The sequence below is a fragment of the Callospermophilus lateralis genome, chromosome 4 (assembly GCF_048772815.1).
Source record: "Callospermophilus lateralis isolate mCalLat2 chromosome 4, mCalLat2.hap1, whole genome shotgun sequence".
In the NCBI taxonomy this organism is placed as follows: domain Eukaryota; kingdom Metazoa; phylum Chordata; class Mammalia; order Rodentia; family Sciuridae; genus Callospermophilus; species Callospermophilus lateralis.
The window spans coordinates 147,373,873-147,395,154 of NC_135308.1; the positions used below are offsets into that span (position 1 = coordinate 147,373,873).

The following is a 21,282-nucleotide window of genomic DNA, read 5'->3' on the forward strand; positions in this document are numbered from 1 at the left end:
TTTCCAATAGTCAATACCTCAGAATTGTCAGTTTAATTGGCAGTTTTTCTTCTCATTGGTACATTAGAAAAAGTGAAATGTGGTATATAAAGATGTTTAGTATACAAAATCAGAAAGAAAATTTTTTATTAAGTACACAGACTATGTTAAACACTTCATATGTATTATCATAATCATTTACTTCTTATAATTCTATTTAGTAGTTGTTAGCATTTATGGGATTTAATCCCAAAAAAGTAAAGTAACTTGGCTGCTACAGCTGTATTTCAAACCTGGGTCTCTGACTCCAAAATCCATGTTAATGAACATAAATATCTTCTTCTCTGATCTAAACTTCCAACATTAGGGACATACATATTACAGATTCATCTGATTTTGATAACAAAAAATAAAACTATATAATAAAATCTGTATGCACAGAAAAATATTCAAAGGTTATCCTACCACTTTTTATTGTTTTTTATTTACTACACTAAATTTATATCTTCTTAGGTTCACATATCAAATATTAAGTATCTTTTATATGCTAGATTCTGTGTGCTAGTGGGTAAAACTTCTACAATTAGAAAAAAAAGAGCAAAATGTTAAGGCATAATGGCAATATTGTATTCAGAATTGTTGGGAGAAAAGTTTGCTCTTTAGTTGGGAAATCCTTAATATTAAACACCGCTGTTTATCTACAAACTGGATTAAAAACCTGTCCATAGAGGAATAATATAGAGATTAAATAGGATATGGAAATGAGAGTATTCCATAAAGTTTAAAATATTTTACACATTCAAGAGTTTAATATTTTAAAAAATTGGTGATCCCAAACTTAATTTCAGGAAAAAGTTTTAAAAGATAATTGTAAGTTATATTCAAATTTTCTCCATTTCAAATTTTACGATATATTTCTGTTAGGCAGCTACACGTTATGGATGAAACACACGTGATTAATCAAGTGAAAGAAGATGTATGCTATGTGTCTCAGGACTTTTACAGAGACATGGATATTGCAAAGTATGTATACATCCAAAGTATGTATACTAGTAATCTAAGAATTGAAAAATTGGTTTTTGGATGTTGTTACATATAATTAAAATATTTCACAAATCATTTCTTTTTACAGGTTGAAAGGAGAAGAAAATACAGTAATGATAGACTATGTTTTGCCTGACTTCAGTACAATTAAGAAGGGCTTTTGTAAGGTAATTGAAAAAATTGTGCCAGGCATGTGGCACATACCTGTAAACTCAGCAGCTCAGGAAGCTGAGGCAGGAGGATTGAAAGTTCTAGGCTAGCCTCAGCAACTTAGCGAGGCCCTGTCTTAAAAAGGGTTGGGGGATGTAGCTCAGTGGTAAAGCACCTTGAGTTCAATCCCCAGAAACCACCCCCCCCAAAAAAAATTATCAGTGTTGTTTCTTCAAGTGACCCACTTCAGTCAGGTTTGAAAAGCCTTTCACATCTAGCTGGGATTGACAGAGCTTAACACAGTTGTTGATGACAGCTTTTCTGGTTGCCATTTCTCCAGGCATGAGTATACAGATTGGATTAGTAAATTTCTCACTAAGAAGAACTGGGGTTGGGGTTGTGGCTCAGCGGTAGCATGCTCGCCTAGCATGCATGAGGCCCTGGGTTCAATCCTCAACACCACATAAAAATAAATAAATAAAATAAAGGTATTGTGTACAACTACAACTAAAAAATAAATATTAAAAAAAAAGAAAAGAACTATCAGCCAAATGATAGCATATGGGACAAATCTGTAGATCATTACCTATATTATGGTTAATCTTTCTCTGTTTAAGAAGAGTTAATTTATGGTACATGCCTATATTCCCAGCTACTCAGGGACTGAAGAAGAAGTTTGAGGCCAGCCTGGATAACTTAGCAAGACCCTGTCTTGAAATAAACAATTTTTAAAAAGTGGGCTCTGGAGATATGTCTTAGTGGTGGAGTGCTTGCCTATCATGTGTAAGGCCATAGGGTTCAATCCCTAGTAAAGACCAACACCCTCCAAAAATAATTAAGTTACTTAGAAACTGGTAATTTTCATGTTGTAAAGTTAATTAATTAATTAATTAATTAATTAGGTAATACTGGGGATTGAACCCTGGGCCTTGTGCATGCTAGACAAGCCCTCTACCACTGAGCCACATCCTCAACCCCTATTGTAAAAATTATTGACATAGTTTACCCAGTGCTGAATTTTATTAATGTTTATCCAACATGATCAGATTGAAAAGGGCAAAATATAATGCACTTTCAAAGTTTTGAGAAGCAGTTTGTCTTAGCTGTCACAATGAAGTAATTTTTCCTTACCTTTGATCAGCTTAGGTAATGTCAGGTCTGTATTCAGTTAAATGTGAAGTTTGCCTTTCTAGTTGCTTGCTTGATAAGGACTGTTGGAAATTTAAAAATCCTTAGGAAAGAAATGGGAACTGATAACAGCAAAAAAAAAAAAAAAAAGAAAGAAAGAAAGAGAGAAATGTCTGCGTATTTTTTTAGCTTAGTGGTTGAGTGCTCACTTAGTATACATGAGACCCTGATTTTAGTTCCCAGTACTGAAAAAAAAAAAAAAAGAAAGGGAGACATTTATAATGATATGCATATAACATATTTTACTGAAAAATTGGGATCAGCCTAAATATCTATTAACAGGAGAATAAATTTTTTATATATTTTATAAAATAATAAGCATTCGTGAAAATGAAGTAGAGCAAATGATCAGCATGGACAAATCTCAGAAACATGATGTTTAATAGAAAACAGGTTTTAGAAAGCAGTATGTACTTAGCCAATACAGAATAATAATTTATGTTGTTTAGGTACACATAAATAAGAAGTAAAAGATTATGTATGTGAATGATAAATTTCAAAAAAGGGAAGTATTAACTTATTGTCATTGGGTTGGTTGATGCATACTTGAATTTTATGTAATTATTAGTACTTAGCATACCTGAAACTTTTGTGTATATGTGTGTGTGTGTGTGTGTGTATTTTTTGGCCAGATTATTGAGGCGAAACACAAGTCAGAAATCAGCAAGGAAAACTGGCCTCATATAATGTTGGCATTATAATTTCAAGAATAAAAACCATGTATTTACTTAAATCAGTTGGAAACTGATTTTTTTAAAAAAATTAGTTGTAGGTGGATACAATGCCTTTATTTTTATTTATTTATTTTTATGTGGTACTGAGGATCAAACCCAGTGCCTCACCTGTGCCAGGTGAGCACCCTACCACTGAGCCACAACCCCAGCCCTGGAAACTGATTTTTGATAGAGCAAATAAATAATAAAGATATGTAAAGATTTAGGGTGGTGGGTTTTTTTTTTTTTAATGTGTGTAAGGAAAAGAAGAAATCCTAATAGAATGAAACCATATGTCTTAATAAACATCAAATCTAAAGTAGGGTAATGAAAGTAGATGGTGGGCTGGGGTTGTGGCTCAGTGGTAGAATGCTTGCCTAGCATGTGTGAGGCACTGGGTTTGATCCCTGGCACCACATAAAAATAAACAAAAAATAAAGGCATTGTGTCCATATACAACTAAAACAAAAATATATTTTTTTAAAAAAAAAGAAAGTAGATGGTAATAGGAACATAAGACATAGTAAAGTCTTTATGTTCCTTCTTCTCTAGAAATTTGGATCAGTGTAGGTAGATTATGAAGTTTCTTCTTCTATGCTCTTCTTTTGTTTCTTTTTTAGAATGTAGGGAATAAAACTGCTAGATTATCATATGGGGAATAGGCATATTAGAGTCAGTAATGTTTTATTTATATAGTTTTGGCCACAGGATGTAAGGCTAGATTTTTATAGTTTTTGAGAATTCTGAAACTTCCAAGAACATAGTTAATATATTCATATACCTATTATTATTTTTAGTCATGTGAACTAGGTAATATAACTTAAACTTTTTATCTTACTTTTCTTTAAGCCAAGGGAAGAGATGGTGTTGAGTGGAAAATATAAATCTGGAGAACAAATTCTTCGTCTGGCCAACGAGAGATTTGCTGTTCCAGAAATACTCTTTAATCCTTCTGATATAGGCATCCAAGAAATGGGAATTCCAGAAGCTATTGTCTATTCAATTCAAAACTTACCTGAAGGTACATCGAAAATTACAGTAAAATATTGAAGAATAATGATAATTTTCAAAACAATAAGCTATATGATCACTGTTTTTCTAAATAATTTTAAGTAAATGGCATCTGTTTTATTTATATAGACTTCCAGATCCCATAATGTGCTTAAATAATTCTTAACTGATTTGTTTTGGATTATAAATTTTTTTTTTTTTTGGGTAAAGTCATGGTCTATTTAATTTAGCCCTAATCAACACAGAATAGAAATTTATATTTTCACAATTTAGTGATTTTTAGCTATTGATGGAACTGACTTATTCTATTATATTTGGACTTAGATGTAAGATTGGTTTTAATGAGATTGGATTATTGTACTTTGCTGTGATTTGTGGGTTCTCCTAAAGCATCATTTAAGTAAATAATGTTCCAGAGTTTGAGTACTTTTCTATTTTTCTATTTCATAAGGAACCACCTAGGCATTAGAAAAAATTTAGCACATGTAGTATGCTTTCCTTGCATTAAAAAGAGAGAAAGAAAAAGTCATAAAGCTATCACCTTTGCATTTATTTCATGTTTTTTTAATTAATTTCACATTTTGTATAAAAATACTATCATGCCATATACAACATTTTGTTCTATACTGCTTTAATGTTATCTCATGAAATTCTGTTTGTTAATATAAGGAAACTCCTTTTTTTGGTGAATAGAAACATTGGATGGGATTTCCCAGTGATGCTTTTGTAGACTTTTAATACTGACTAACCTTATGGCGATTAATGTTTGCCATGGTACAACTAATGAACACTCACACTTAGATCCTTTCTTTAAATGTTGTCATAGATTATGGGTTTTTTTTTTTTTTTCAAAAGTAAAGTGTTGAAGAATAAATATATCTTACTTTGGAAATTTGGGCTTCAAGTTTAAAATTTCATGAAAAGGGCTGGGGATGTGGCTCAGTGGTTGAGTGCCCCCGAATTCAATCCCTGGGATACCGCCCCCCCAAAGAAAAATAAATAAAATTTCATGAAAGACCTTTTCATTCTACAGTGGAGGAAGGATTATGGGGAGGAAGAATTATAATTATCAAATGTCTGTGGTAGGATGATACTCATTTGTATAGCTTGCATGTGAATTAGTAGCCAGTAGTTACCCTCCTAACTTTAGCCTTTTCTTTTATAGATCTGTGAGTTTATACTGTTTGTATAAACTGAAAAATTGTATAGTTCTCAATTAATAACTCTAAACCTTAATCACATCTTACCTAAACCCTCATCCATGTCTTTCCAGAAAGTTAAGTGAACAGATTTTCTAATGCATTTTTTTCCTTCTTTCTTTTTTCCTTTAAAGAAATGCAGCCACATTTTTTTAAGAACATTGTCTTGACAGGAGGAAATTCCCTCTTCCCAGGATTTAGGGATCGAGTTTATTCAGAAGTTCGATGTCTCACTCCCACAGATTATGATGTTTCTGTTGTGCTGCCTGAAAAGTAAGTGTTGGTTTATATAGAAATAAAGCATGGATGTCATCTGGTAGGTAAGGTGGTATATAGGAGACTTGAGTTTAAAATCTGGTTTTACCACCTTGGCATTTCACTTGTTGGATCTTCATTTTCTTATCTCAAAAATTAAAATGATAAACCATTTTAGTGAATTAAACGAAATGAAGGGCTGGGGTTGTGGCTCAGCAGTAAAGCGTTCGCCTAGCACGTGCAAGGCCCTGGTTCGATCCTCAGCACCACATATAAAATAAATAAATAAAAGTTATTGTGTCCGACTGCAACTAAAAAATAAATATAAAAAAATGAAATGAAGTATAAAATATCAGCCATCATGTTTGTACATAACAGATGCACAACTAACATTAGACCAATTCATATGGTAAATCAGTCCTTATTCCTAAGAGATTTTTATTTTTATTTATTTATTTATTTATTTTAAAGAGAGAGTGAGAGAGGAGAGAGAAAGAATTTTTTTAGTATTTATTTTTCAGTTATTGGCAGATACAGCATCTTTGTTTGTATGTGGTGCTGAGGATCAAACCCGGGCCGCACGCATGCCAGGCGAGCGTGCTACCGCTTGAGCCACATCCCCAGCCCCCTTAAGAGATTTTTATAGGCAAAGAAATTGAATTATCATTTATTGGATTATCTGAGATGTCATTTCTTTTTTTTTCCTTTTTTTAAAAAAATATTTATTTTTTAATTGTAGTTGGATACAATATCATTAATCAATCAATTAATTAATTAATTTTAAATTTATTTTTTAGTTGTAGTTGGACACAATACCTTTATTTAATAATAACCAGATTATTTATTTTTATGTGGTGCTGAGGATTGAACCCAGGGTCTTGTCTGTGCCAGGTGAGCACTCTACCACTTAGCCACAACCCCAGCCCGAGATGTCATTTCTTGACAGTTTCTATCAAGAATAGAAATTGTCAGTGGCACTTGCCTGTAATCCTAGTGGCTCAGAAAGCTGAGGCAGGGGGATTATGGTTTCAAAGCCAACATCAGCAATGGCCAGGTGCTAAGCAACTCAGTGAGACCCTGTCTCTAAATAAAATACAAAAAAGGGCTGAGGATATAGCTCAGTGGTTCAGTGCCCCTGAGTTCAATCTCCAGTATACTGCCCCCGAAAAAAGAAATTCTAAGAATTGAACCATTAAGTTATATCAATTTGTAAGTTTTATGGAATATTTAAAAATTCTAAATGTTTTCAATGAACTTTTATATTTGAACTAGTCTTTTTTTAATTTAAAATTGTTTTATGTTACCTCCTACTCTGTTTATGAGAAAGAGAGATACTGTCATTTCCACTTTAGCAGTAAAAAAATTAAGGTAGAATTTTAGAGCCATAGCGTGGGTTTACAGGCTATCTTGTTCACTGTTCTTATATTATAAATAAACAAAGGCTTTTTATTCAACAATAGCAGTAACTAGGAGTTACTTACCAAAGATATGTCTAAATAATCCACCGTTAGTGTTAGTAGCAGAGTTGCAAACAAAACCCCACATACCTAACTCTAGTTGATTTTAGAATTTTGTTTAAATCTAAAGAAAAACTTTTCAAAGTTGATGGCAGTTAACAGAAGACCCTCATTAGATCATTTTCTTTTATAGATAATAAAGGAATAAACTGTTGTTAAATACTGGAATGATTTTTTTCAATAATAATATTTGTATACTCTTTAGAATGTGAACCATATTGCATTTGTGGTGTGGGTGGGGGGTACTGGGGATTAAACCCAGGGGTACTTACCACTGAGCTACATCCCCAGTCATTTTTGTATTTTGAGACAGAGTCATACTAAGTTACTAAGGTTGGTTCTGCTCAGCCTCCCAAATTGCTGATATTATAAGCATGTGCCACCATGCCCCACAGAATATTATTTTTTCATCCTACATAAACACATCACAGGCCAGGGGATCCACAGAAATAGCTTTTATTCTTTTTTTAAAAATATTTTTTTAGTTGTATTTGGACACAATGCCTTTATTTTATTTATTTATTTTTATGTTATGCTGAGGCTCGAACCTAGCGCCTCACACATACTAAGTGAGCGCTCTACCACAGAGCCACAACCCCAGCCCCAGCTTTTATTTTTTCATTCAATAAATCTTGATTGTGCATCTATTATGTATGTATACACATATATATCTTTCATAAAAATATAAGTAAAAGAGATATATGTAAATCTGTTTTTATAAAAGGTTAGGAAATGTAATAAATAGAATATAGAGAATATTTTTTGCTTAGCTTTTTTCTTTACCATTTTCAGATTTGAAACTCCTTAAATTGGGAGAGAAGAAAAGTAGAAATAGTATTGAGTCATAACACAGAGTATAACTTTTGTTGCAGATAGCAAAGTCAAACTTAAATATCTTATCTGCTCTAATTTTGACCTATTGTGTATGTCCTAGCATGTAATTGTTTATCATGCAGTGTTTTTAAATATATCGTTTATTATTGCTGCAACAAAATATGCCAGCAAAAGAACAGACTGTGAAAATTCTGAGTTAAATCCTAGATCCAGGCTAAATCCTAATTCCAGATTTAACCTTTCTAAATAAAGTAGAGTTATAATAGCTTTCATGAGTTGCTATGAGAATTAATTAGGTGACATATCTTTGTCACAAACAGAACTTAGACTCAATTATGACATTGTTTTTCCTTTTAGTTATCTTTTAGCTTATATTTTTATCAAAGTAGAGAGTTGATAAATCAGGGGAATTGGAGAACTCCCCCTCCCATTTTTAAAAAATATTTTTTAAATTGTCAATGGAACTTTATTTTATTTATTAATTTATTCATATGTGGTGCTGAGAATCAAACCCAGTGCCTACACAGGCTAGGCAAGTGCTCTGCCACTGACCCATAACCTTAGCCCATCCCCCCTGGGTGTGTGGTGTTACTGGGGATTGAACCATGAGGCGCTTTACTACTGAGCCACATTCCCAGCCCTTTTAAATTTTTATTTTATTTTTAATTTTGTTTTTTGAACTTGAGATCTTCTTGCCTCTGCTGCCTGAGTTTCTGAGATTACAGGCATGTACCACAGCACTGAGGGGTAGAAACCTCACTATTTTACAGTGGTTTGTAATCAAGATTCCTTGCCTTTTGAATTAACTGATGTGAAACTTTTGCTTATTTCTACACCTTGAATGATTTTCCTTTTAAGTTCATTTGGCTAGAACTTGAAATATTTTAGTTGGTAATTAATGTCTGAAGCTTTCAGTTGTTCATGTCCGTAAATCATCAGTTGATTTCTGTAAAATCATCTGGGTTCATTTTTTTTTTAACCTTTATTTTCAGCCCTATTACTTATGCCTGGGAAGGTGGAAAATTGATATCAGAAAATGACGATTTTGAAGATATGGTGGTTACAAGAGAAGATTATGAAGAAAACGGACACAGTGTCTGTGAAGAGAAATTTGATATTTAAGAAACATTTCTGAATGAAAGCCTTGATTGGTTGAAACTGAAAAAGTTTGTTGTTTTTAAAGGCGCTTAAGGACCTGTGTTAATGTTTCATTGTTGAACAAAGTCTTGAACTTATGTAAATATTTCAATCTGTGGCTAATTTTCAAAGAGTCTTAGGTGGGTCATTGTAGTAAGCTGTAACTCAGCCCATGTTTTCACTTCGGAGCTAGACTGCCATAACAATGTTTATGCTGTTTCTGAAAATATCCTTAGGAGATGAAAGAGTGAATGCAGTTGAGTTCTTCATAGGTGAAAACACAGTCATAACTGTCTCCCCACTCTGTTTTTATTAAAAGGTAGTTTTGTGTGACTTTGACTTGGCATTAGCCAAAATGTTTACATATTTTAGTTCTCTGGTTCTTAGAACTAAGCATTTTATTTAAAAGTTGTAATCTTATTTATACAGAATAAAGAGGACTAATATATGTATATATAATCATTTTTTACTTAAAGTATGTTTGAAAAAGTGGAGACTAAAGCCAGTTACTGAAGGTTTTTTGGTCACTATTATTCTGGAAGAAATGTGTTTTGTTTTAAAAATTTCTTTAGTATCATCCACAGTAAACATTAACATGTTAAGGCTATAGCTTTTCTAGGACTGGGAGTGTAGCTCACTAGTAGACCACTTGCCCAGCATGCCTAAGGCCCTGCATTTGAGCTCATCACCACCAGAGTAAAAGTACAGCTTTCCAGTTTAAGGAAACGGCTGACTCAGTAGTGAATGGATCACACAGGCTTTTTAGACTACAAGCAGAAGAAACTTCCTTGGGTTAACTTCAGCAAGACAAAAGTTATCAGAACAGAAGATAGTTTGTAAAATCTAAGCAAAAGCTGGGCCAACAGCCTTAGGAAGGATAAAACTAGGGTAACTTTAGGAATCTAGGTTATAGAAGCTGAGAGTCAGACCTTCTAGAGTCCTACCATCAAAATATCTCAGCTCTTTTATTTTTTTAATATTATGCCATTGTGCTCATGAGTCAAATGCCTAGCAGTCTGTTTACCCTTACCTGGGATTATATGTCAGTTCTATGGTTTGAGGGGCTTTGATGGAGAGCCCTACTCAGATGTTTAAAAACAATTCTTTCCCGAAATATTGAGGTGAAAACATGGATGTTGGGTAGGGTGAAAGAGCTGTCTACTCCAGTCATATTTTGGATTCTATTGGGTTAGGGTCTGGTCCCAGTAATTCCTAGACCGAGTCTGGTTATCATTACAGAGTTGCAAAGTGATTATGTTTGTGTGATGTTGGTTATTAGCATATAATTTATAGATAATGTAACAAGAAAATGCTGGCAGCATAATACTTTCTTCAACCAAATAATATAACTGCTAAAATTTCTAGGTGATATGATTGGAGATAAAAAAGGTAAACCCCCATTGAAAGTAGTTCTCTTGATTTGCCACAACCTCATCCTGAACAGGCAGAAACTATCATTACCAATTTAGATGTTTTTCCTGTGAGGAACTGGGTTATTCTTCAAGCCACATTCTCCAAACATACCCCAGCCCAACATCTCCTGTTATACACTGCTGAGAATATGGAATAATCTTATCAAAACAGCTTTTTTTTTTTTTTTTTTTTTTTGCAGCAAGGGATCAAATTTAGGACCTTGGGCATGTTAGTCAAGTGCTGTACCACTGAGCTACACGTCAGCCCCCAAATACCTTTTAAAATTATCAATTCTAGCCCAGTGATTTAGGAGGCTTAGACAGGATTGCAAGTTCAGAGCCAGCCTTAGAAACTTAGCAAAGCCCTCAGAAACTTAGTGAGACTGTCTCAAAATAAAAAGTAAAAAGGAATATAGTTAGTGGTAAAGTGCCTCTGGTTCAATCACCAGTACCCAAAAAAAAAAAAAAAAAAAAAAATGGAATTTGCCCCTACATGCAGGTTCTCTTGCCCTTCTGTCTGCTGCCATTGGCTGATGCAACATGAAGGCCCTGACCAGATGCGGGCCCCTCAACCTTGAATCTCTTAGCCTCCAGAACTCTAATAAATAAATCCATTCTTTATAAATTACCCAGTCTCAGGCATTCTGTTATAGCACAAAATGGACTAAGACAGGGTCAATGGATGGAAAGTTACTGTGAAGAAACTTCAGAAGTAAAAGAGTCTGCTAACAGACTAACAGGATTTTTGCTGAAGACAAGCCAGGGTGATGAGACATTACCGAGGGGGTGATGGAGGATGAGAAACCTGATCAGATGCAGAGGGTGAGAAGTTCTCCTGTTAAACTGACTTAATGTTCTTTGTTAAAACTTCTTTACAAGAAAGTACATAGGTGGGCTAAAGAAGTTTAGGAGCCTGACTTAAGTTTGGTCAAGCAAAGAATCTGTCATACCTGAACTTTTGAAGCATCGAAGATGTTTAAGTCTCAAGCATTATGAATCAGACTTGTCATGAAAATGTATGAATGTTCTATAAAAGGTAAACTGTTCAAGTAATTGGACTGGAAAGGGAAAAAAAAATGCTTTGTGTATAAGTTCTCCCCAAAATGTTTAACCTAAAATTGAATGGCCAGTATCCTTAGGAATTGAATTCTTTTTAAGTCTAATAACTGTAATTTATGGAGCTGTCACTAGGTGACCACTAGGTGGCAAGTAGTTGCTGGGTTAGGAATTTCTCCTTAGAAATTAATGCCTGAGAATCTTCAAAAACATTTAATAGAAGTTAATTATCCTTTCTATAGTGGAGTCATGTGTCAGCCAATGATGGCTGCGTGGGGTGAGTGGAGTAAAGGTTGTACCTTAAGCCCTAGTGGGTTAGAGGAAGAACTAGAGAGGCACTGGCTGTTGGGAAGAGAGCAACAGGGTCAAGATGGAAAATCACAAACCGCCTTATACTATCAAGGAAAACTCAGTTCTTTATATCATAGCCAGAAAAATTGAACAACAACTAGAAACAGAAAGGAATCTACTTGAACATGGATCCACACATTATTCTCTGTGACCTAATACCAAAACAGTCTTTCGGGGCGTCTTGCACGTGACACAGGCCCAAATAGCTGTTGGCTTATCAATGGCAGTGTTCCCATTTTTGACAGTGAATGCATCTTCCAAAGATTTTGCAAGTTTACCTTTGAGTACAGATGATTTGAATTGTGAAACCTGTAGCATGACATGAAATGGATTCCATTTTGTTTTAGAAGTCTGTACCCTGTTTTTATGGCTATGCCTGTAAGTGGTGACCTAGCAGCCAAGTATCAATCAGCCCAGCTACCACCGAAAGGAAACACCTAAATTTGCTGGATTAGAATTTCTAAGCCCCTTTCTTCAGAAAGATGTTATTTCCCATTTCAGACTATGTTTGCAACATACCTTGGATCTAGACAATATACTTCCTCTAGTTACCAGAACCTGGCCTAGAAATTCACTGATTTTAAGCAAATATGTATACAAAAATAAAAGTCAATTATCCTTTGTAAACAAGTTTAATAGTATATATATGTATCTATAGATATAGACACACCCATCTCAAAATAAGCTCCATTAGAAAGTGTTGCAAGAATTGTCATTCAACTTAATAATAAAATATTTACACATGCTGAAAAACTTGGAGTTATTATACTGTTTTTAGATTTTATTTTACCATAATTTATAGCACTCACCTGATAATAATTTCTCTTTAAACCCAAATAATTAGTAGATCTAGGTCTATAACAGTTACTCTCATCACAACATCATATACTTTCCTCAATTAGCCTACCATTCACAGACAGACTGATATGCAACAGGGTATTGGAAGACCCCTTTGATATTGTCTGGTCTAATCTTATAAATACAAATCTATGCATGTATATTTTTATTTTAGAAATTAAAACAACAGACTCAAAGGATAGATATTTGCCTAAGGTTTTAATCTTTTGAGCAGCAGATCCAAGGATATGTTAATATCCTTAAAGCTTTTGTCAACGTGGCCATCGTTCATAGTGATTCCCTAGCAATTCCCCATTTGATTCATGCTGCACATTAAGATGATGGCAACTATCCTAATAAGGAGACTTCTCACTGTTCTATTGAAGATAGTCTACTGCATGTTTCCAGTGTTTTCCTTGTCTCTTGAGTCACTCAGTTCTTCCACTGGAAATATATGAATATCCTTCCCAACTCCAGAAATAACCTTACACAGATAAGGGCAATTCTTTTCTAGTGTCATAGAATTGTTCTGCTTTTTTAAATTTCTTTTTTAAATGGGAAGAAAAAGAAGTAATCTAGCTTAATACTCTTATTTTAAAATTTTATTTAATACTTAATGCTCTTATTTTAAATATTTAAGCTGGGCATGGTGGCATACACCTGTAATCCCGGTAGCACAGGAGGCTGAGCAGCAGGAGGATTGCAAGTTCAAAGCCAGCCTCAGCAAATTAGTAAGACCCTGTCTCAAAATACAAAATAAAAATTGGGGGTGTATCTCAGTGTAAAAAAAAAATCTGAATATTATGTCTTAATTGTTTATTCATAAGGTTTGGAAAATAGCTGGGCATGGTGGCTTATATCTTTAATCCCAGTGATTCCAGAAGCTGAGGCAGGAGGATCTCAAATTTGAGGCCAGCCTCAGTAATTTAGCAAGGCCCTAAGCAACTTAGCAAAACACTGTCTCAAAATTAACAATGAAAAGACTGTGTACTAGGCAAGTGCTCTACTACTGAGTTACACACCCACCTATTTTAAGTATTTTGGGGTTTTAAATTTGTAGTCTCTTTAATCTTCTTTATACATCTTTTCCCTATTTCTATTGGATTTCAAGTGACTTGAGTTATATAGCAGCCTAACACAGTAGCTTAAAAATAATATCTTAATGAAAGTTAAGAGTGCAGGTTTTCTTTAGAAGGCTCATGTATGAAATGTTCTCCTGTGAGAAAAAAATTCTAAGGAAATTAACTATACTAAATCCCTAATAATAGCACTTAAAAAAAACTGGGATTAAATCCAGAGCCACTCTACCACTGAGCTACATCACGTCACCAGTCCTTTTTTTAAAAAAAATATTCTTAGTTATAGATGGACACAATACCTTTATTTTATTTGTTTATTTTTTTATATGGTGCTGAGGATCGAACCCAGTGCTTCACTTCTGCTAGGAAAGTGTTCTACCACTGAGCCACAACCCCAGCCCTCACCTTCCCTTTTTATCTTTTATTTAGAGACAGGGTCTCCCTAAATTACCAAGACTGGCCTTGAACTTGCAGTCCTCCTGCCTTAGCCTCCTGAGTCACTGCACTGCTAATAGTACCTTTAGCAAGCAATTTTAGCAGCATAATAATTAAGTGAAAGAGCATACATGAAGACTAACTTGTATTCCTTTTAAAAGTTAAAAATGAACATTAATAACATGTTTTAAATGTTAAAATTATTGACATTTTAAACATAATCATGTTTAAATACTTACAGCTATCCTTTGTCTGCAATGTAAGTATGGCAATTTGAAAAGAAACCACCAGAGAACTGTTGATATTTACAAATTACTTGTAGTTTGTTGAACCAGAAATGTTAATTTAAAGCTTCTGGATGGTGTTTTTTTTGCAGGGAGTGGGTACTGGGGACTGAATCCTGAGGCGCTTTACCACTGAGCCACATCCCCAGCCTGTAACATATATATACATATATACATTATAGATGGACACAATAACTTTATCTTATTTATTTTCATGTGGTGCTGAGAGTCAAACCCAGTGCCTCACACATGCTAGGCAAGTGCTCTACCATTGAGGTATAACTTCAGCCCCATCCCCAGCCCTTTTTATTTTTTTTTTATTTTTGAGTCAGGGTCTTGGTAGGGTGCTTAGGGACTAAGTTGCAAGGCTGGCTTTGAACTTGTGATCCTCTTGTCTCAGCCTCCTGAGCTGCTAAGATTACAGGTGTGAGCCACCGTGCTGGCTATTTGTATTTTTTAAAATATCTTTATTTTATTTATTTATTTTATGTGGTGCTGAGGATTGAACCCAGTACCTCATGCTTATGAGGCAAGCAGTCTATCACTGAGCTACAACCCTAGCCCTGGATGGTGTTTTTAATTAATTTGTTTGTTTGTTTCAAAGAGATGCTGGAGTTACTATTAAGTTCAAGAGCCATCTGGTGAAGCTATTGAATTGTTCTTCCCTTTAGTTTTTCAAACTCCTTGTTTGTCATGGGCTGACAAAATGTGAAACCTTAAGAAAAAAGTTAAAGTTGGAGAAGTGGGTTTAAAAAATGACAACTAAAATTGTACTTATCCAAATTGGCCTTAGACTGCACTTAATTTTTTTTTCAAAGTGTAGTAATAATACCTATGCTCATACTTTCTTTGCTCCAGAATGATAGTACTGTTTCTTTACAAAATGGTCTATACTTAAGCAAAACATACTCTTTCTTACTTTATATACTTTTTAAAAATTTCATCTTGAAAATAACTCCAAGTAGGGGAGAAGAATCTACAGTTCTAGTTGAAAGAGGTACACATAAAGAATTAAAGTGACATGGTTAATAAACTAGAGGCATGTTCAAACCACAAAGAATCCGAATTCTTTTGCACTGCTCTCTGAGCTGTGTTGACCCATGGTCAACAGTCACTCTCCCTATGCTGATAAAGAAAACTTAGCCTCCTCACACCAAATCAATTCTCAACTAGGCATCCTAAAGCCTGTTAATACCAGTTTTTTGTTTTGTTTTGTTTTGTTTACCATATTTATTTTCACCATAACAGCCTTTACCTAAATACACCTATTGTAATACCTTGGAATGACGATACTCTGAAAAGTTAAACCCCTGTAATCAACTCTATTCAAAATCTACTACCTTAAAATAATAATAGCTGACAGTGAATGCTTATCATGTGCCAAGATTTCATTAATTTTTTCATTAAATATTCATTACTCTAAGATATAAATATGTAGGCATTATCATCCATACCTTACAGTAAAGAAAAGTTTAGACCACATGACTAGCAACTTGTTGAACTGGGATCTGAAACCAGGTTTGTCACCTTGCAGGACTTGCAGTTTTTAGTATGATGCTTTACTGTCTTTAGTTCTGTCAATGCCTTATAATCTCAGAACATAAAACCTTGATGTGCCACTTTTCTTTGTATCTCTTCTTTCTCATTCAATTCAGACATATCTCAACATCTGAAACACTGTCTCATTAACGTGTCTTCAATTCTCTTGTATTCTTATCCTTCTGTAACAACACCTGACAAAGCAAAACAGAATCTCCTGATCAATATGCTAAGCCACCTATTCTGGTTCCATTTTCAAGTAAATAATTGCTGCTGAGAAAAATCTTCTGTCTGATTGGCACCACTTAAAATTTGTAATCTCCTACTTAATCCAGATACTCAGAATTACTCATCAATCCATGTATTAGTCTTTTCTCAATTCCTTTCCTATCTATTCCAATCCTTCCTCTAACCATGTAATCCTTCCTCTAACCATCCCCTTCTCATGTCATCATTCAATGCTTTCCCCCAATCCTCTCAGGAGACTATATTACAACTATGTTGTATAGAATATGGCAACATAGTCTCCTCCTACTTCTTCAAGGAAGATGGAGTCAGTGAAGTCAGCACTTAATGATCTCTCTCAACTTCCTATCCCTGGACATACTTACTCATTTACATCTACATACACTACCACCTTTATTCCAATATCGCTCCTCCTGTTCTAGGAAAACACTTGATCTCACGCCCTTGAACTCACTTCCTTCTGCCTCTTCCAGGACCTGGCTCCATCAGCCATCTCTTTTTTCCTTCAATGTCCCCTTTCTTCTGATTCCTTCCTCCAGCAGAACAATATTCTAAAATCTCTCCCTTGCCCTAGCATTACCTCAGTTATTGCCCAGTTCCTCTCTTCTCTTTCTCGTATACCTATTCTTCATGGTCCATTCATTCCTGTTCATCTCACTACAACCTGACTTTTGCCTATCCAGCTCCTAAAACAGCTTTTACTAATTGGCTCCAGATAGTCAGTGGCAGTCCTGATCACCAGCTACATAGGACCCTCCATCCTAAAATGTTTCATTTCCTTGACTTTATGGGCATAACTTCTCATTCTCTTCTTAGCATTTCTTTTCTGTCATTCATAGGTTTCTCTTTGCTCCCACTTTGACTATTGGTGTCCCTTAAAATTTTATCCTTGGACCTTTTATTTTACTTAATAGACAATAGATGACCTCAATTTCCACCCACAGGTCCATGACTTCCAATTATTTATTTTTAGCGTATATCTCTCCCTTGAACTTCAAAATTATACATCTAGTTGTCCTTCTGAAAATCTTAACCAGAATGTCCCACACATATATTAAATCAAAAGCCCCAAACACATTTAATCATCTCCCTAAACATGTTCTCTTTCTCTATTTTTCTCCCTGAATTGTTGGTAGTCACCTGACTTAAAAACCTAAGTGTTTGTTTATTGAAACAAAGTCCTTGCTCTGTTTCCCTGGCTTTTCTCAAGTATCCTCCCACCTCAGCCTCTCAAGTACTAAAACTATGGACCTTGCCCTGTGAAAGTCAAAAATTTGTGAGTCAGCTTTCCTCCTAACCCCCAGATGGAATCAAGCACTCCCCATTTTACCTCCTGAATAGTCCTCAAACCTGTCCCCTCCTCTTCATCTCTTGCCTCTGCCACAGTAACAGGCCCACATCACTTCTCACTGGCAGTAGTCTCCTAATACTTCCTCCACTCCCACTGCCAACCCATTCTCCACATGGCTGCTAGCCTGCTCTATCTAAATGTAATCTGGTCATATCGCTTTCTTAAAAATAACTTTCAATACCTCCTTGATTGCCTAATGGGTTCCTTGGTTGCCAAATGAGACCCATTCATGAGCTCTCTCTTTCTAGTTTCACTTCCTGCCAGCCCTTAGCTGTAGTTCCTTCTGCTCACCTAGTTTTGTTCACATTATCCCTTCTGTCTGGCATATGCTCTTCTTCACTTCTTTGGCTTAGCTAACTCTTCCTAATTCTTTAAGGCATTATCTCTTCCACAAGCAGAGTCTAAATCCCTCAAACTAGATCAGATAATTCTCTTCCAGGCTTTCATAATCTCCTCTGACTTGAATATATCCCTAAATCATATACACCATACATATTTTTTCAGTGCTGGGATCAAACCCAGGGTATTAAGCATGCTAGGCAAGTGCTTTACCATTGAGCTATATCCCCAACCCTATTCCTATTGTATTTTATGATTGTTTTATATGGCTGTCTCTCATTTATTTTTCACTGAATTTATTGGACAAACATTAATTGAACATCTATGTGGCAATCACTTTAAACATTAGAATGTGAGTAAATTGGAAGCAGGACCTACCTTTTTTTAAAAAATATTTGGTGTTTGACAAATATAGATATTAAAAATGCTTAGTGAATGAATGAATGAATGAATGGGTAAATCCTAGATGTCAGAAACATTGTGAATCAACACAAGCATTTTAAGTAATAAGTTTCAGTATGGGTGAAAAGAGCATACAACATACAGCACAGAGATCATTTAAAATTTTAAAGAGTCAACAACATTTTATAATGATATAATGTGATTTACTGAATAAGAGATAAACATCAAAAAGCAATAAAACAGCCAGCATGGTGGCAATGCCTGTAATCTCAGCAACTCAGGTGGCTGAGGTGGAAGGATAGCAAGATGGAGGCCAGCCTCAGCAACTCAGTGAGACCCTATCTCAAAATAAAAAATAAAAAAATTAAAAGGGGCTGGATGTGGCTCAGTATTATTGCCCCTGGGTTCAATCCCTGGGAGAGAGAGAGAGAGAGAGAGAGAGAGAGAGAGAGAGAGAAAGAAACAGTTAAGCTATTTAGGGAAATATATAATCAGCCAACTCTCCACTTTCTCAGTGTTTGTTACGCAAAGCACTTACATTCATTATCATCTTTTAAAAAGCATACCATTGAATGGAAATAAATATTAAAATGCTTATAGTTCTTCCATTTTTCCTCAAAAGAAAAAAATGAATGTAAAAATCGGATGTAGGAATGACAATTTAAATTTATTAGGAAATTAGTCAAATTAACCCCAAAAGATTCCAGATGTTAGTTTCATAATACTTCCTGAACATCACTGTTTAATTGCATCAAATAGGATATATGTGGCAACATTCCTGTTGTCATATGCCCTGTGTTCAAAGGAGGAAATGATAAAAAATGGCACTGGCTGAGAAATTCTAAGTAATAGAAACAAATGAATTTGTGACCTCCTCTATGAATGGTTTTTTTCCTAAAAATTAATAATGCCTTTGAATCTTATATTTTTAGGAAAAATGTTAGTTTTAATGTATTAATGATATAAATTTAAATGCTTAACAACTATACTATGAAATAGTACATATACATATGTATTTTTATATATGCAGTATATATAAAGTAGTATAGTATTGTTCCCATTTTTTAAGTAAGAAAACAGACACAAAGGGGTTTTTAAAATAGCTTGTTTGGACCCTTTGGCTTTAGTGTACACAATATATCTATTATGATATTAAACTCCCACATGAAGATCTTGGGATATTTGTATTGAAAAATATTTTGAAGTTTTATTGGTATTAAAAAAAAATCTGGAGGGGCTGGAGCTTTGGCTCAGTGATGGAGTGCTTGCCTGGCATGTGTGAGGCACTGGGTTCAATCCTCAACACCACATAAAAATAAAACAAATATACAACATATATATATATATATATATATATATATATATATATATATATATTTTTTTTTTTTTTCTAAGTAAAGGATCCAGATCAGTAGATTAACCTTATATTGTAATTACGTGGTCCACATGTATACAGTGGCTATAAACATTAAAACATTTTCTTAAAATAGTTAATACTTCTTTTCCAATTTTGGTTTCCCCATAAGACTTTGTGTTTTGAAAAGAATCATGGAGTCTACTTAACTGGGTTTGGGGTGGTTGGGCTCCTTCACTATAAAATTTGATCCTTTCCCTACAAAGGAAGGGGGCAGGGCTGAGAGAATAAAAAAAGAAAAAGAAAAAGAATCACAGAGTTGGAAAAAGAGACAACAGTACAGGCGAAAGAAGCAGGCATGGGAGGATAACTGAAGGGGAGATAAGAATCAGGAACAGCAATGATAAAGTTTTCACCTTCTTACAAGAAAGGTAATCAAAGGGCTTCCAAAAACAACTGCGTAGAGAAAAACTTGCCCTGGGGATATTAAAAAATAACCTTAATATAACCACTTTTTATAACATTATATATTTATTACATGTTCATTTTTGGCATCTTTTTCAACATACTTACCAACAACAGATACTTAATAATAAAGAAGGAAAAAGTCTGAATCAATACCTGGATATGGCATCTGAATCTTCTCCATGTGGAAGCTTCTGAAGTTTCTTATCAACCAGATCCAATGAAATAACTGGTGTCTACATAAAAATGGGGATTCCCAAATACTTAATGTGATTTTTTTCCCTAGCTAAGAATTCAACATAGAAAAAAAAATCTTTATTTTCAACCAATGGTAGAGTAAGAGGAAACTACAGATGGGAAGAGGGGGTGGGTGATAGAAGGCCTCTGAATTATAAAGGATATGAATACTTGAACATTTTTTTTAGCATTCTTAAAATATAATTTACTGTGTTCATGTATTTGCTATATTTGAAACTAGCTTAGTGAAATGTTATCATCATTAGTGAAATGTTCACCTATAATAAAAATGATTTGTACTTCCATAATAGCACTTGTCTAAATAACCTTACATTGTAATTACATGGTCCATATATATACAGTGGCTCTGAACATTAAAACATTTTCTTAAAATAGTTAATTCTTCTTTTCCAATTTTGGTTTCCTCAAAGGTAATCCCAAACTACAACACATATCTAGCAAAATAATCCCTCAGCTAATATTGTTACAGAGGGCATACCCCAGCTCTTCCAGGGATGAAGCTCATATACAGACAGCCCTTCATCATAGCTCCCAGGTGGCTACTTGTCTGGCCACTTTCTAGTCATGAAGCTGTCCCCATTATTTCATCATGCCACTCAATAAAAACTGAGTGATTGCTATGAGCTAGGTGCTATTTCAGGTGACAAGTAAGTAGATCAAATTCTTAAAGTTATAGTCTCAATGGACAGAATGACAATTTTAAAAATATATTGGGCCAGATGTGGCTAAGCAAAGGAGGCAGACCACTCTTTTAGATAATTAGGGCTTCCATTTTTTAATACATTTTTTTAGTTGTAGATGGACACAATATCTTTATTTACTTTTATGTGGTGCTGAGGATCAAACC

The 21,282-nt window shown here is 34.4% G+C and overlaps 1 protein-coding gene across 3 annotated transcripts in view; it reads left to right on the forward strand.

Annotated features, from left to right (window-relative positions):
- Positions 1-12,586, forward strand: part of Actr6 (actin related protein 6) — a 25,161-nt gene extending 12,575 nt beyond the window's left edge. For all 3 annotated transcript variants that reach the window (XM_076855001.1, XM_076855002.1, XM_076855003.1), the window contains 5 exons: positions 904-1,002; positions 1,112-1,190; positions 3,924-4,095; positions 5,419-5,557; positions 8,883-12,586. In XM_076855001.1, the coding sequence (XP_076711116.1) occupies positions 904-1,002; positions 1,112-1,190; positions 3,924-4,095; positions 5,419-5,557; positions 8,883-9,012 (619 nt within the window). In that variant the 3' untranslated portion in view covers positions 9,013-12,586. The remainder of the gene's footprint in view (positions 1-903; positions 1,003-1,111; positions 1,191-3,923; positions 4,096-5,418; positions 5,558-8,882) is intronic.
- Positions 12,587-21,282: the final 8,696 nt, after the last annotated feature.